Source organism: Callorhinus ursinus, unplaced genomic scaffold (assembly GCF_003265705.2).
Source record: "Callorhinus ursinus isolate GAN/ISIS: 27379988/994484 unplaced genomic scaffold, GSC_fseal_2.0 scaffold49, whole genome shotgun sequence".
Taxonomy (NCBI): Eukaryota; Metazoa; Chordata; class Mammalia; order Carnivora; family Otariidae; genus Callorhinus; species Callorhinus ursinus.
Genome location: NW_027397111.1, coordinates 3,445,053 through 3,462,227, shown reverse-complemented (window position 1 = coordinate 3,462,227; position 17,175 = coordinate 3,445,053). Strand labels below are relative to the sequence as shown.

Below are 17,175 nucleotides of genomic sequence, written 5' to 3'. Positions count from 1 at the left end.
TCAGAAAGGTCACCAACCCCATTATCTCTACCCCTTCCCCCTCATTCCTACCCAATCCCTATGGCTAACCAATAATCTCATTAATCTCTACTTTATCCATTCAGTATTGAAAATACATTTTCTTATTTCCCCTTCTTTCTTACCCAAAAGGTAGTATAGTGCACATTATATAGTACTTTTGCACTTTTTTTCACTGAACAATTTATCCTAGGAAGCACTTCGTATCAGTTCACAGAGATCTTTCTTATTTTTTTAATAGGTACATAATGCTCCACCGGGTAAAAGTACCACATTCTATTCAATCCCTCTCCTATTCTGTAAGTTGTTTCTAATTTTTTAAATTACAAACAATGCTGTGAGCTCATGCATGTATATTTTCATACTCATGGAAGTGTATTTTCAGGGTAAAATCCTAGATCTGGGATTACTGAGTCAAAAGGCAAACACATATACAGTCACATCTACATCTATTTTATGTCTCCTGATACAGTGCACTAAGAACTCAGTATTCCTGTGTTATTATTTGCCCCCAAAATACATAACCTGAATTTAACCACGAGGAAACAGACAAACTCATATCGAGGGAACTCTACAAATAACTTTCACTCTTCAAAAATGTCAATGTCCTAAAACACAAAGACTAAAGAACTGTTCCAAATTAAAGAAGACATGGAAATGGAATGCGGTGCATAATCTGAGATTCTCTCCTGCTATAAAGGGTATTATTGGGACAACCAGCAAAATCTGAAAAAGCTCTGCATGTTAGATTAGTGATAATAAATCAATGTTAATTTCTGATTTTAGTTAAGACTATGTTTATTTTTTTCATTTTTTATGTTTAAGATTTTATTTCTTTATTTGAGAGAGTGAAAGCGAGAGAGATCACAGAGGAAGAGGGAGAAGTAGGCTCCCCACTGAGCAAGGAGCCCAATGAGGACTCGATCCCAGGACCCTGAGCCGAAGGCAGTCGCTTAACTGACTGAGCCACCCAGGCGCCCCAGACTATGTTTATGTAAGCAAATGTCCTTGTATTTAGGAAATATACATGGAGAGACTTAAAAATAAGGGGTCATCGTCTTCAACTTACACTCAAATGATTAAAAAAAAAGATGGGGGAAGGGATAAAACAAATATGGTAAAATGTTAGCATATGGAAAATCTGAGTAAGGCTTTTTTTAAAAAGCAACACTGGACTTTACTTCGACATTTATATCCATACTTCGAGTACTGAACATGTACTTACTTGTATACAAAGCTCTTTCTCCTAGAAAAAAATCACCATATGAGGTGACAAGATAAGTTGGCGGGCAATATTAAACTATTAATATATACAAACAACAAATTCTGTGACTGTAATATTTTTAATTAAACTATGATTTAATGCTATATAACCAATAAACAATCACATTGCTTTTATAAAACACTAAAAATAAAATATGATTTATAAGGTGACAAGGAACCCTTTCTATGTCTCCAGTAGCATAATTTTAGACAACTTACATTTCTTTGTTTCTTTCAGAACCACACAGAAAATAAGTAAATATATAAATCTTTGTCTTCTTCATAAAAGCCTGAGCTGTTTCTCTGTGCAAAGTAGAAATAAATCAAAGGCCTACCAAGGTCATTACTTTAAACTAAGTTTCAATCCCAAACACAGACTCAGCAACTCTGCCCAAAGTAATTCAAGATCAAGGCCTTGCGAGAAGATTCACTATTAACTCCACAATGTCTACCGACAGAGTCTAAGTCTTTATTCATTATCACTTTTCAGTAAGGAGGGCATATAGAACTAATACTCTAAAGACACTTCTACTTTTCCTCGGAAGGAAGAAAGGGAGGAAGGAAGGGGGCCAGGAGAGAGAGAGAGAAAGGAAGGAAGAAAGAAATCTTCATACGGCATCACAAAATCTGTTTCAATTTTATGAGATCAATTATTTTGAAAAGGGAACCTTTAGGCGCTCCTAGGTGGCTCAGTCGGTTAAGTGTCCAATTCTTGATCTGGGCTTAGGTCATGATCTCAGGGTCCTGAGATCAAGCCCTGTGATGGGCTCCGAGCTCAGCGGGGAGTCCACTTGAGATTTTCTCTTTCTCTCCCTCTCCCTCTGTCCCTGCCCCGCTCTTAAAAAAAAAAAAAAAAAGAAAAAGGAAACTTTAGAAATTAAAAATACAAAAATTCTCTTTTCAGGGCACCAGGGTGGCTCAGTCGATTGAGGTCTGCCTTCAGCTCAGGTCATGATCCCAGGATCCTGGGATGGAGCCCCACATCGGGCTCCCTTGCTCAGCGGGGAGCCTGCTTCTCCCTCTGCTTGTGCTCTCTCTCTCCGTCAAATAAATAAAATCTTTGGGAAAAAGAGTCTCTTTTCCCACCCTTTCCCCCCTTTTAAAGTTACCAATTTAATTCCTAACCAAATTAACAACTACTTTCACTTCCAAGTTTGCAAAGACCCACATTTGAGCCTCACAGGTGAATTAAAAATCTCATCCCAGTAGGCAGCTGCCTGTCATCACCACTTTGCCTTCTAATGGTATTATATCAAGGGGAAAAACAATATTCTTGACCTACTCAACAGAAATGTCCCCACTACACTCCTGCAACTTTCCCCATGCCATTAAGGAGAGACGCACACATGTTGGAATAAAAAGAATGAGTTTTAAGAGACCTAAGGTTAGAATCTCCTTCTGCTTCTCCTTTGACAAAAGTGGCCAACCTCTTCCCTGCGTGCCTACCACTTCTATGCAGGAATTGCCAGCAGATCCATTTCTGGTGTTACCAAAATGAGACAATCTCTAGTAAGTACCACCATCAGGAGAGGTGCCTTATTTTTCAATCCTAAGAATTCATTTGTAAATTACTCTGAAAATGTAAAGCAATAAATATGCACACCAAAAATAAGTCTATAGTTTCAAATTCACAGGCACGAGTTATTTTAAGTGACTTCTAATTGCAGAGTGTCTTCAAGACATTGCAGTAGAGCACCAATTTCAGAACCTAAACTCCTGCCCTTCACACACGGATCAATTAACTATAACATAAATACCTGAGTCTTGAAATCTCTTCTAGGATCTCTGCCCCAGGAAAAGTCAATGAAAAAGCATTCAGCAAAAGACAAAACTGAGTAAAAAGCAATGTCTGAGTCAGGTCCAGACTAACAGGTTGCAAGACTAACACTCAACATGTGAGCAATCAACTACCCCTAAACAGCTCAAAATCTGACAAACTGCTCGATAAAGTCAGGATGCTAAACAAAGACTAGAAGCTGGGAAATTCCTCTAATTCTGTAAAACACATATGTTCTCTTCTGAGAGTTAGCAGGTAGAGCATTAACTCAAAACCCCAATAATTACTCCAAATTTCCTAAAAATCAACTTGCAACTGATAAGAAGTTTCCCCAACTCAAAACGGGATCAACATTTATCACCTAAAGACCACACAATGTGAAGAGGGGAGTTTTGAGGTTGGGGTGGGAGGTGGGGGGTGCTGAAGACTTAATAGACCAGATTATGTGTCAAAGAAAAATGAAGAAATTACAAATTTTGTTTTGGAAGAACAACACAGTAATAGCAGCAAATAAAACCAGTTAACAATTATTATCAACCTACTCTGTAGATGGCACTGTGCCGAGTAATTTGCATGCATTATTGTATTTATTCCAAAAACCCTAAAGGTACTATTATTAGTCTCCCTTTTCATACAGGGAAACTGAGGCTTGGGAGAACCCAAAAAACTTGACTAAAAACACACAGCTAGTTAACTAAATAAGAAAGAACCTAGAGTTTCAAAGGCGCGGAAATTTGTTCACCCAAACTCAACATTTTATGGAGAAAAAAGGCGGGGGCACCTGGGTGGCTCAGTCGGTTTAAGCGGCTGCCTTCGGCTCAGGTCATGATCCCAGGGTCCTGGGATCGAGCCCCGCATCAGGCTCCCTGCTCAGTGGGGAATCTGCTTCTCCCTCTCCCTCTGCCTGCCTCTCTGCCTGCTTGTGCTCTCTCTCTGTCAAATAAATAAATAAAATCTTAAAAAAAAAAAAAAACTAAAGCCTTGAAAAGATTGAGAGATTAAGAGATTCCTCAACATCACCTGAGTGGGTAGACCCAGAATCCAGATATGGAAAACACTCTCCATTTCACTTTGTACAATGTTAAGATCATTTCCTAACTACAGTTTACTCTCATTTAGGTATTCTATTTACCAAAAAACTTAAAACATTTTTCAAAAAACTATGAATAGAAAGATTAACTCCACATATTTTACATTTTTATGCACTTTATGATCTGCTAAATTCATTTTTAAAAAGGAAAAGGCACCTCAATTAAGTAATTATTGCCTTAATTTCCTATTTTGCAGCTCTTCATACGCACAGTTCCCAAGTACATCTAAGGTTAAAGAAAGTCAAGGCTAAAGACAAAGTTGTTTTTAAATTCCCCATTCACCAATTTACTGTATTTTTTCTGCTCAAGATTATATAATAGAAAAATATATACTGAACACCAAGAAGTGTCATTTCAGAAGACTTAAAAAGTAAATAAAACCAATTTGTGTCATCCTGATCTCCTACGAGAACTGACTTCCACTTAAGATTATTATCCTGCTGCCATCCTCACCCTCCAATTACTACTGCTAGACAATCACAGCAGAATGAATTTTGATTTCCCAAGAGTCAGACAATAAATAGTGGCTCTATTAAGTGTAGATGATAAATAGTCACTTTAGCTCCACAGTATAAGATTAATATCACAATAATAATGTCTGTAGACTTATTATGCACCAGGCATTGTTTTAAGCTCTTGACATAGGTCAACTCATTTAATTTTCACCACAAGAGAGTATGCAGGGTACTTTCTATTTCCCCAGATTACAGATGGGGAAAACTGAGGTACTGAGAGGTTAGGTAATTTATCTAAGATTATACATGCAGCAAGTGGCAGAGTTAAGACTCCATCCAGGTGGACTGGCTTCTACCTCTGCAGAAGGTCTCCCCCCTTTCACTGGCTCCAACTCATCTGCCTCTCCCACTCCCCTCCCTGCGTGCCTTCTCTCTCCAAACAAGCATATAACTTCCCCCATACTCACATAAGATGCATTCTCTCTCCCTCCCACAAAGCCTATACAGTCCTTTTATCAATTCTTCCCAAATTGACTTTTCCCCAATTCCGAATTCCCTTTGCATTTAAATGTGTTACAGAATTATACACAGACACTTATACTAATAGCCATCATTAACTGAGTACATACTATGTGACACAGTGCTAAGAACATTCCGGTAATTTAAAGGATTTATTATAAACAATGTGTGATCCCATCCATTTTGCTGATGATTAAATTGAGACTCAGTGAAGCTGAATATTCTGGCAGTGTTCTCACAACCAATAAATGACAGAGCAAGAGACAGACGCTTAAGCTGACTCAAAGCTCACTTTTTCCTCTATATGTGTGTGTGTGTGTTTCTCATCCATACACGTCTCCTTTACTTCTTTCATCTAGTACAGTACTATTCATAAAGGAGGTGTTTCTTTAACAAATGAATTCTAGAGAATCATTTTTAAAAACAGCAATTATTGTTATCTTAGCAGTTTCTAAAACTATTTCCCAAACACAAAAGGTTCCAATACCTTAATTAAATAACTTACAGATTTAAATACATTCAGATGCCCCCCCCCCACAAAGGGCCTAAGTATGTGTAGTTTAACCTTTCAGGTGACTCTTTACTAATAATACTGGAACCCAGGATTCTTCTCTCACTCCTCACCACCACTGCCGGCCCCCCAACTACAGTCCCCAAAAAAAGGTTAAGCTATAAATTGTTTTGCTTTGCCATCAGTTAAAGTCTCTCTCGGCCCTAGGAAAATGCCGGCCCTGATTCTGCAGCCTGCGAAACTTAAACCAATGTCACCTCTTACCCAGTGTGATTTTTTTTTAACCCAATTAATGAGCATACTGTAAATGCGCATTACATAAACATCTTCTCTTCCTGGACACAAAGGCTTTAGTAGTAGTTTTTAACCCCTTGAAATATTATAACAGCATTATTGCTCATTTAGTCAATGTGAAAGGTAACAATCACATTTATGTTAACAGTACTCTGTATTTTAATATCACTCTAAACGTTAAGTGAAATAAGCCATTTAAGTATCTCAGCTGATAACAAATGGATGAAACGGAAACCAGAAATTAATTCTTCACCAAAGCATCTTAACATTACTCTTGATACAGTAAGAATATCTTTTTAACCTGTATAAAGGGGTACCTTCGTTCTCTCCCAGCATGTGCCACACCTTTTAGGTGGACAAAAGCAGAGAGACATCTGGGTTTCTCATTTTTAAAATCCCGAAAAAGATCACTCAAACCTCTTAACAAGAGCAAATCCTAAGAATGAAGGATTCCAACGCCCTTTTCTTTACCACAAGCCCTGACTTTCGCCTCTAGCAACCAGACAGCAGGGAGTGGAGGAGTGGGTTATTGGAACAGATACAGAAGGCACGCCCCGGTCGGTCATCTCCTAGCTGGCCCATCCCAAACTTCACCTTGGCAAAGCGAGAAGCAGGAAGGCACCAGGAATTCCTAGGAAATGGTCTCACCCCTATCGGAGAACATTCTTAACTTCCTCGAAGCCACCATTTCCCTCGGGCATTATCACACACTCCCACCCGGACATATTACCTAAGAGATTACTTAAAAGAAAAGCACAAACACACACAAAGAGAAACACACAGCTCGAAGCGGGCAGCTCCCGCTCGGCGTGCGCGGAGAAACCCGCAGACCACGCGGAGCCGCGGCCAAGTTGCCACCGCGATCGCACCGACTGTGCAGGAGGCGGCCGCGGCGGCTGGAAACCCAGCGCGAGGGGCTGCAGCCCCACACCCGACGCCCCGAGCCCGGCCCGCGGGGCAGGAAGCCCGGCGCGGCGGCGCTGCCTCCCGGGAGGGCTCGGCCCCGACCGGAGCGATAAGGTGGATCGGCGCTTCCCACCCTGCCAGCTCCGCCCTCCCGGACACATTCCTGAGAAGCCCGACTCCCGGGACGCCGCACAAGGCGCCGGGCAGGCAGGAGAGCGGCGTCACGGCCTCAGGGCAGGAGTGCAGAGCCCGGCCCGCACCCCCCCACACCCGCCCCCGGCCCGCGCGGCGCCTCCGGGGCGGGGTCGCGGCAGCCGCCCCGCCACAGGTAGCGCGAGCACCCGCCCGCCGCCGCCCCGGCGCCCCCGGCAGGCCCGCTCCAGGCACCTGGATGAACTGGATGGTGAGCGCCGACTTGCCCACGCCGCCTCCGCCGACCACCACGAGCCGGTACTTCTCCTGGCCGGAGCCGTCCCGCCAGCCGGCGGCGGCCATGGGGACGCCGCCGAGCCCGCCCGGCCACGCCGAGCCGCCGCCCGCCCTAGGCCCGGCTCCGGGGACGTGTGCGGCCGGCGGGCTGCGGGCGAGCGGCGGGCGGGGGTCCCGGGCGCCGGGAGCTGCCGGGAGGGCCGCTCCGGGCGGCGGCGCGGCGCCCGGGCTGGCCGGGTCGCGCCCGAAGCGCGGAGAAGCGGGAGGATCGCAGGGGCCAGGGGCGGCAGCGGCCGGGGGGCGCGCTCCTCCACACGTCTCCGCAACGCCTGCCGAACGCAGCCTCCAGCGCCGCTACAAATGGCCGTCTGGGGGCCGGGCTGCTAGGCTGAGGTGCTGCATATGCATGAGGGGGCGGGGCGGGGCGGGGCCGCGCTGGCCGGGGATGAGACTCAGGCGCTGACCCCCCTGCGGCTCAGACCCCCGCGGACCCGCCCCTCCGGTCCCTCGACTGTGAGAGTGAGTTGAGTGAGCGAGTGAGTGTAAGTGGGTAGTGTGTAAGTGTGTAAGGTGTGGGAGTGAGATTCAGGCGCTGACAGAGGGAGGCTCAGACCCCCGCGGCCGGACCCCTCCGATCCCTTGACTGTGAGTGACTGAGTGAGTGAGTGTGTGTGTGTGTGTGTACGCGCGCGCGCGTGCGCGTGTGAGGGGAAGTGGGTGTCAAGTGGGAGTAGGAAGAAGACAGTAGACAGTGTGTGACCATTACCAACTGTGTAATGCCAGGGATTGTCAGGGATTATGTGGATAAAAAATACAGTATGTGAAGGCGTGTGTGAAAAACAGAGCTGTTGTCATCTTAACTCAGTTTTTGTAGGAGAGTAAATATCCTGTTATAAGAGTACAGATGGTGACCATGATTGTGTGAAAAACAGTGTGTGACAGTGATTGAGGATCAGAGCTGTGTCATAGTAATTGTGTGTGTGATGGGTTGCAGCGGTGAGGGTGTGTGAGGAGCATGACAGACTGAGCATGGGCAATGAGTCACAGTGACTGAGGGTGCATGGACAAGAATGAATGGGACAGTCTTGTATGTGTCAGGAGAGCGTCCTAGTGGCTGCATTTATGTGTGAGAAATATTTGGTCATTGTCTAGAGGAGTGTAAGTGAGAGGTTAGTTTGTAATTATGTACATACTTCATACCAGGCACTGTACTCAGTGCTAGAGATCCTTTCCTGAACAAAGCAGTGTGCCCTTAGGGAATTTAGAGTCCAGTGGAGGAGACAGCGAGGACAACGACAAAACTATAAGGCATAATGATAAGCGCTGTAACTATTAAGCACCATGCAGCATGTGTGCCCATAGCAGAAGCATTCACCTGAGAGTTGGGTGGTCAAGGAAGGCTTCCTAAAAGATATGAAGAATAAATAATAGAGACAGGTGAATAATTAGAAGAAAGGTATTCCAAGGAAAGGAAACTGCATGTGCAAAAGTAAGAGCTGAGAAGATAAGAATTGTGTCACATGATTTTGAACGTATTGGGGAAGTCTGCATGCCAGTGATTGCGAGTGAAAAGGGATTATGGGGGTGTCTGGGTGGCGCAATTGGTTAAGCCTCCAACTCTTGGTTTCAGCTCAGGCCCTGATCACAGGGTCATGGGATGGAGCCCCGCCTTTTGACTCCGTGCTCAGCAGGGAGTCTGCTTGCCATTCTCTCTTCCTCTCCCGCTAACCCTCCCACTAGTTCTCTCTCTCAAAAATCAATCAATCAATCAATCAATCAATCAATCAATCTTTTTTTTTAAGTGTGTGTGTGGCAGTTGAACCAAATGTAGCCAGAATCACAGCTTTATGTAGAGATAGTGTTGGGTAGTAGATAAGGCCATAGGCTCTGGGCCCAGACTGTCTGGATTCAAATCTTAGCTCTTCCACTAATGGTGTGATGTTGGGAACTGAAACTGTGTGCCCCAAGTGTTGTCTTCTCTAAGGAAAGTAAGACTACTTACCATAAGGGTTGTTTTTGTTGTCGTTGTTTTTGTTTTTTTCCGTAAGAATCAAATGAGTTAATACCTATAAAGCACATAAAACAGTGCCTGGCATGCAGTAAGATTTTATGCCAGTTTGGGGACAGGACTGCAAGTTCTTGGGCACTACCTAGTGACTTCCTTGGAACCAATAGAATGCGGCAGAAAAGATGCTGTATAACTTCCAAGGCCTGACTGGTCAGAAGGGGCCATGCAGCTTCCACCTGTTCTCTTGGGATTCTCACTCTGGGGGAAGCAAAGTAAGAAGTTTGGCCATCCCAAGACTTCCATGCTAGCAAGGCCACATGTAAGCATGCAAGTCCAAGGTACAGCTGAGCTCCTACGGCCAGCCTTGGGAGACATCTTGGATACCCAGTGCTGTCAAGCCTTCAGATGAGGGCAGTCCCTCCTGGCATCTGACTGCAGCTGCATGAGAGACCCCAAGCAAGAGCCACCCAAACTAGCCCTTCCTGACCCACAAAGTCATGAGCCAAATGAGGTAGTAAACTGGTTGTGCTTCTTTCAGGTTTTCATTTAGAAATTATTTCCATATGTAAAGTGTAAAGTACACCCATACACCACCTTTACCCAATTCCACTACTGTGAGCATTTTACCCCCCTATTTCTCTCTTTCATATATATATATATATAGGAAACACACATATATAAATATATGATTTTATATACATATATATAATCCATATATATAAATGAATTTTGTGAACCATTTAAGGGTAAGTTACAGACATTATGGCCCTCCGCCTCTAAGTACTTCAGTGTATATTTCCTAAGAATAGGGATATTATCTCATATAACCAGAGTACAGTTATCCAACTTTAGTAAATTTAATATTGATATGAATATTTTCATCTAATCTACATTGATATTCCAATTTTGTCACTTGACTCAATAATGTGCTTTAGAGCATTTTCCCCCTAGCACAGGATCCAGTCCAGAGTCAAGCATTGCATTTAGTTGCCAAATCTTTTTATTTTTTTTAGCGTGGTTCAAAATATTTGTTTTAAACACCTATTTTTTTTGAGGTGGGGGAGAGCAAAATATTTGTTACACAGCAGTAATAGCCAGAAAGGCCTCAATGACAGATATTATCATCAATGTGAAAAGAAGAAAAAGGAGAGAGAAAAGGAAGATGAGCCCACCTCAAAGAAACGCTGAGAAAAGGCCAGTTAATCTTCCCACAAATGTCTCTGGATGTCTGCCTAGCCCTATAATTTCCCATAATCCTTCAGGACCAAGATGACCAAAGTGTCTGGCTTATTATGCTCCTTGCCTTCTGAAGTACCAGCCTATTTTCAGTAGAATCTATTTCAATCCACTTATTTGTGAGCCACTTCTATGCCTGAGTCCTGCCCAAGATTTCCTTTCCTTCCTACTCGGCACCACTATGATCCCTGTGTATAGGACAATTCCTGAAACCAAGCAAGCAAACCCATCCTATAGAAAACATGTGCCAGTTGCCTCTGAGCCATCTATTTCTCCCTCCTTTCAAATAGTATCTCCAAATTTCCCCTCTAGTTTATGAATGGCACCCACCCCAAGCTCCAGGGGTTCACTCTAATTCACTTAAGATTATCAACTTCCACTGACACAGTAATTAGCTGGAGGGTGGGTATATAGTCTAGGTCAGGGCAATCAGGAACAGATTCAACTGTGGAATCAAAACTACAATGAGATACCACTTCACATCCACTAGGATCACCATAATAAAAAAGCCAGATAATAACAATTGTTGACAAGGATGTGGAAAAACTAGAACTCTCATACACTGCTGGTAAGAATGTAAAATGTTGTCACTGCTTTGGAAATCAGTCCAGCATTTCTTTAAAAGGTTAAACATAGACTTACCATATAACCCAGAAATTCCACCCCTCAGTATAGATCCAAGATAAATTAAAACATATGTCCATACAAAAACTTGTACTTGCAAGTTCATAGCAGCATATTCATACGAGCCAAAAAGTAGAAATAACCCAATTGTCCATCAACTGATGAGTGGATAGACAAGATGTGGTATATTCATACAATAGAATTTTATTTGGCAATAAAAAATGATGAGGTACTGGTACATGCTACAACATGGATGAACATTAAGAACATCATGCTAACTGAAAGAAGCCAGTTACAAAAGGGCACATATTATATAATTCCATTTATATGGAAGGTTCAAAGTAAGAAAATCCATATAGGCAGAAAGTAGATTAATGGTTGCCAGGACTGAGGGGAAAATGCTGAGTGGCTGATAATGGGTATGGGGTTTCTTTCTGGAGATAGGAAAATATTCTGAGATTAGATAGTGATGATGGTTGCACAACTCTGTAAAAATACTAAAAACCATTGAATTATATACTTTTTAAAGTGAATGTTAGGGGGGCGCCTGGCCGGCTCAGTCATTAAGCATCTGCCTTCAGCTCAGGTCATGATCCCAGGGTTCTGGGATCGAGCCCCACATCGGGCTCTCTGCTCGGTGGGAAGCCTGCTTCTCCCTCTCCCACTCCCCCTGCTTGTGTTCCCTCTCTCACTGTGTCTCTCTCTGTCAAATAAATAAATAAAATCTTTTAAAAAATAAATAAATAAATAAAGTGAATGTTATGGTATATGAATTAAATTTTAATAAAACTATGGGGAGAAAAGATTCAATTGCAGGATTTTATCTGAGCTATCAAGGAAATGTCTTTTTACTTCAAGATGTCCCCTGTATCAACTCTATTCCTTTTTTTTATCATTATTATTTGACTCAAATTTGAGTGTTCAGCAAGCAAGAAGCTTATAGGCTCAACTCCACCTAGACTTCTATTTCAAAATGTTTTCTTGCCCTTAGAAAATAACCCAAAAGCCTACACAAAAAGAAACCTTGGGGCGCCTGGCTGACTCAGTTTTTAAGCATCTGCCTTTGGCTCGGGTCATGATCCCAGGGTCCTGGGATTGAGCCCCGCGTCGGGCTCCCTGCTCTGCAGGAAGCCTGCTTCTCCCTCTCCCACTCCCCCTGCTTATGTTCCCTCTCTCTCTCTGTGTGTCTCTCTCTGTCAAGTAAATAAAATCTTTAAAAAAAAAAAAAAGAAACTTTTACAAAAACAAATCATTGAGGACATAGGAGAATGTGGGAAAGAAAGAACCAGTTGTCATTCGAGCCAAATAAAGATGAATCTTCATCTTAATCTGAAAAGTTTGCTTCTCGAGTAGCTGGAATAAAATAGGTAAGTACGTAAATCTTTACAAAAAGAATGACCTACAAACTTGGAAAGAATGGTAGAGATCATCCCCCTTACCTTACCGAAAGAAATCCTGTGACTGGGGAAAGAATTTCTTTCCCAATGTCATCTAGCAAGTTGTTAGCAGGACACAGGTCTTCTGACTCCCCTGCTTAGAGCACTTTACCTCATGCCAAACTGGATGTTACCCAGAACCTGGAAAAGCCTCACAGCACAGAGATGGTGTAATGCTACCAATCAAGAGGACTATTGAGCGCATCATTTTGGCTTAAGTTGAGTGACTGTCTGGCTAAAGCGCTGTCAAGAAACTTCAACAGGCAGATTCAAGACCTGATTTGGCCAGCAGATACGTTTTGGTGCATAATTCAATTTTTTAATTGAATTACCAATATGTAATTGAGTTATCAATATTTTAAAATAGGATATTTCACAAACAAATCTGGATTTCTAACTCTTCCCAATAAAATTAAATGGAACATATAGTAACACCAGGTCAACATTATCATGTGACAACTGGGTCCATGTAAGTACAGGCTGCCCTTGAGAAAAGGTCTGGATGCTCCTGTTCTTCAAAGTTGCCAGCAGTCCTATTGCACCCAACCCAATTGATGTTACCTGCCTGGACTTTGTGGGCTTTAAGCTTTTGCCAATCTTCCTACTATCTGCCAATGCTCTCCAACTGGGATGCACATCTGAATCACCTGTAATCATCTTAAAATGAAGAACCTGGGCTCCCCTACCCCCCATCTTGATAAATAAGTTTGCAGACCAAGACTCAGAAGTTGTATATTTAAATATCCAAAGTAACCCTGAGACACCTCCATAACTGAGAACTCTTGGAGAAGTAGACTCATCCATGTCCTCTCTATTTCAGAACAAACAGTGACCTTCTCATCTGGAATGTTGGTGACTCACCATCTCTAAAAACCAACATTGCCCAAATACCATCCCTGGCCCATCCCAGAGAAAGGATCTAGGGGTGGAGTGGGGAAGGAGGTACCGCTGAAATGAAGATCCCCCTGACCTCATCTATAGCTGAGTCAGACAGAGCCCAGGCCTGATAACGAAAGAGGGCCAAACCCCAGATCAGAGAGTGTTCAGTTCTTACCATGGTTGATGGAAGCGCACCATCCCCTTATATCCTTAATGGGCCTCTGCTTCTAATGTGAATGAATGGCTTGATAGAGAATGAAACAGCCCAGCAGGAGCTGCATGCATCTGAGATGAGACAGATGCACAAATCTATTCCTTGTTTAAAGATCACACTGCTAAGAATAGAAACTGAAACACACGCTGAAGCGTGGGCACACACACAGCCCTGAGGAAGGCCACAACAGAGCCGGAGGAATCCATAGTTTAGTGGAGGATCATCCGAGAATCATAGAGCCCTAGAGCAGAAAAAGCACCCTGAGATCATTCCCGCTAAAGCTTTCATTTTAAAGGTGGGGAAGTAAAGGCCCAGATAGAAAAGAGCGGTCCCCAGCACTGCCTAGAGATAGAGCAGAAGCGCGACTGGAACTCAGATTCTGTCTCCCAGCTTGGGGCCTGACTCAAAGTAGTGCACTGCCTTGGGAGCCCCAGAGCCCAGTAGACAGAGCAGGGTCAAAGTCACACTCCCCCTTCCAGGAAATGGCTGCCAGGAAGAATCAAGCAAGAGTGTCCACCACTGTATCTTTTTTAAATAATGACAAATCAAACCTACTTAAATATTCAACAACAGAGACTCGGTTAAATAAACGATGCTACAATATGAATATGGATACTACTTGGCATTAAAAATAATTTTTATTTGTATGGGAAAATGAGAAGAATAGGATACAAGTCAGTATATATGAAAATATAAAATATATTCATAATAGCTACCATTTGCTGAGCAATTACCAGGAGCCTGGCATTGTGCTAATTACTTAAAACCTATTATCCGATTTAATCCACAAATCAACCATCTGAAGTGGGTTCTATTATTATTTGTATTTTACAAAAAAGTTGAAGCACAGAGATGTCATATAGCTAATAAATGGCAGAGTGTATATTTGAACCTATGAGTGGCTCAAAGCTTTTGTACTTAATCATTATGAATAGATGAAAAGGAAGAAAGGCCAGTAGGATATTCAGTTATCCTAAGCAGTGAGATCACAGGAGAGTTTTATTTCCTACTTCACGTTTTCCTGTATTTCATTCTTTCTCCCCTTCCTTCTTTCTTTCCTTCCTTCCTTTCTCTCGCTCTATTTCTCTCTTTCTCTCTCTCTTTCTTTTCTTTCTTTCTTTCTTTTCTTTTCTTTCTTTCTTTCTTTCTTTTTTTTTTCTTTTGCAATTCCCCATTCTCTCCTACCCCCAGCCCCCGGTAACCTCTAATCTACTTTCTATCCCTATGAATTTTCCTATTCTAAACATTTCATGTAAGTGGAGTCATATAACATTTGTCCTTCGGTGTCTGGTTTATTTTGTTTAGCATAATGTTCAAGGTTCCTCCATGTTGTAGCATGTATTCATGCTTCCTTCCTTTTTTTGGCTAAATAGTACCCCATTGTATGGATATACCACAATTTGTTTATCCATTTATATGTTGATGGAAATTTGGATTATTTCCATCTTTTGGCTATTGTGAATGATGCTGCTATGAACATTCATACACATATATCTGAGTTCTTTTTTTTTTAAGATTTTATTTATTTGTCAGAGAGAGAGAGAACACAATCAGGGGGAGCAGCAGGCAGAGGGAAAAGCAGACTCCCCGCTGAGCAAGGACCCCGAAATGGGACTGCATCCTAGGACCCTGGGATCATGACCCGAGCCGAAGGCAGATGCTTAACCAACTGAGCCACCCAGGCGTCCCACAAATATCTGAGTTCTTGTTTTCAAATCTTTGGGGTATATGCCCAGGAGTGAAATCACTGGGCCAAAGGGTAATTTTATGTTTAACTTTTTGAGGAATTGCCAAACTATTTTACATAGCAGCTACACCATTTTAATTCCCACCAGCAATGTGGGAGGGTTCTTATTTTTCCACATCTTCATCAACACTTGTTATTTTCCACTTTTGATTCTAGTCATCCCACTGGGTATGAAGTTGCATCTCACTGTAGTTTTGATTTGCATTTTCCTAATGACTAATGATGTTGAGCATATTTTCATATGCTTATTTGCCATTTGTACATCTTTGGATAAATGTCTATTCAAGTTCTTTGCATATTTTTTAATCGGGTTGTTTGTCTTTTTGTTGTTGAGTTGCAGGAGTTCTTTTTTTTTAATATTTTATTTATTTGAGAGAGAGAGATCGTGAGCAGGGGGGAAGGGTAGAGGTAGAAACAGACTCCCCATTGAGCAGGGAGCCCAATGCAGGACTCCATCCCAGGACCCTGGGATTATGACCTGAGCTGAAGGCAGACACTTAGCCAACTGAGCCACCCAGCCTCCCAAGGAGTTCTTTATATATTCTGAATAGCAAATTCTTATCAGAGATGTGATTTGCAGAGGTAGTCTCCCATTCTGTGACTTTTCACTCCTTGATATGGCCTTTGATGCACAAGTTTTTCTATTTTAATGAAGTCCAATCTCTTCTTTTTTAAGTCAGAAAAAATATGAAGTCATGTTTATGAACAGATTTTTAAAGATTTATTTATTTATTTATTTATTTATTTATTTATTTATTTATTTAAGAGAGTGAGAACGAGGAGGAGCAGAGGGAGAGAGAGGGACTCCCCAGCTGACTCTGCACCAAGCGCAGAGCCCAACGCAGAGCTTGATCTCACGACTCCGAGATCATGACCGGAGCTGAAACCAAGAGTTAAGATGCTCAACTGACTGAGCCACCCAGGTGCCCCTTTTATTTGTTTTATAAACAAATAAAAATTGTTTATGAACAATTTTTCATGATATGGAAAAAGCAGGAGCCAAGGTTGTACATATATAATCTAGCTATGGAAAATTTAGTAAACACTAATTAGATAATCTGGGAAAATTATTGCAGGAAGAACAAGAGTCAGGGTCAATACACACAAAGTACTTCTGTCGTCCTGTACCACTCAGGTTGAACTGAGCTGGCTGCTTTGTCCTTTCCTTTCTATAGCATCTTTCCAGAGAGAGTCATGCCTGCTGCTGTAAGGGAACTGAACCCTGAAAATCAAGCTGTCTGTAGCACCCAGGCCTGGTTTATGGAGCTCCAAACAGGCCTCTCTTTAATCCACATCCCTTACCAGGACCGTGCCTATGACTGTCTGAAAGATTCGCGAAGAATCTGTGAAAGACCAGGAGTGTGGAAGAGAGAAAATGGAAGTCTTTGCTTGGGAAATGGTAAGCTAAGACATCTCTGGCCTCCAGAATAGGACACAACTTCAAATGCAGCCAGATGGACTTAGGTAAGATGGCCGGTAGAACCTGACGCTAGGGCAAGGTAGACAGCTCCTCCGAGGCTTTTTAAAATGCAGTGGTTTCGAGGCCCCATTCCTGCCTCACAGGGTTACACTGTCCCGGGAGAGAACTGAAGGGAAATGCTCTGTGACTGCAATCTTCCCTCCTGTGCCCCGTGAGCCACAGGAGCTTTCTGTTTCCCGCAGGTGCAATACCCGTGGTCTAGTGAGAACAAATAAGGTTTTCTTCACGGGGCACTCAGGAGCGCTGGAGAGAGAGTGTGAGACACCCTGCCCTAAATGTAAGGGAAAG

General features: G+C 42.7%; 1 protein-coding gene across 1 annotated transcript in view; it reads right to left on the bottom strand.

Moving 5' to 3' along the window:
• Positions 1-7,613, bottom strand: part of RRAS2 (RAS related 2) — a 72,975-nt gene extending 65,362 nt beyond the window's left edge. The window contains exon 1 of the mRNA XM_025894440.2: positions 7,222-7,613. Within this exon, the coding sequence (XP_025750225.1) occupies positions 7,222-7,329 (108 nt within the window). The 5' untranslated portion in view covers positions 7,330-7,613. The remainder of the gene's footprint in view (positions 1-7,221) is intronic.
• Between the last annotated feature and the right edge of the window lie 9,562 nt (positions 7,614-17,175).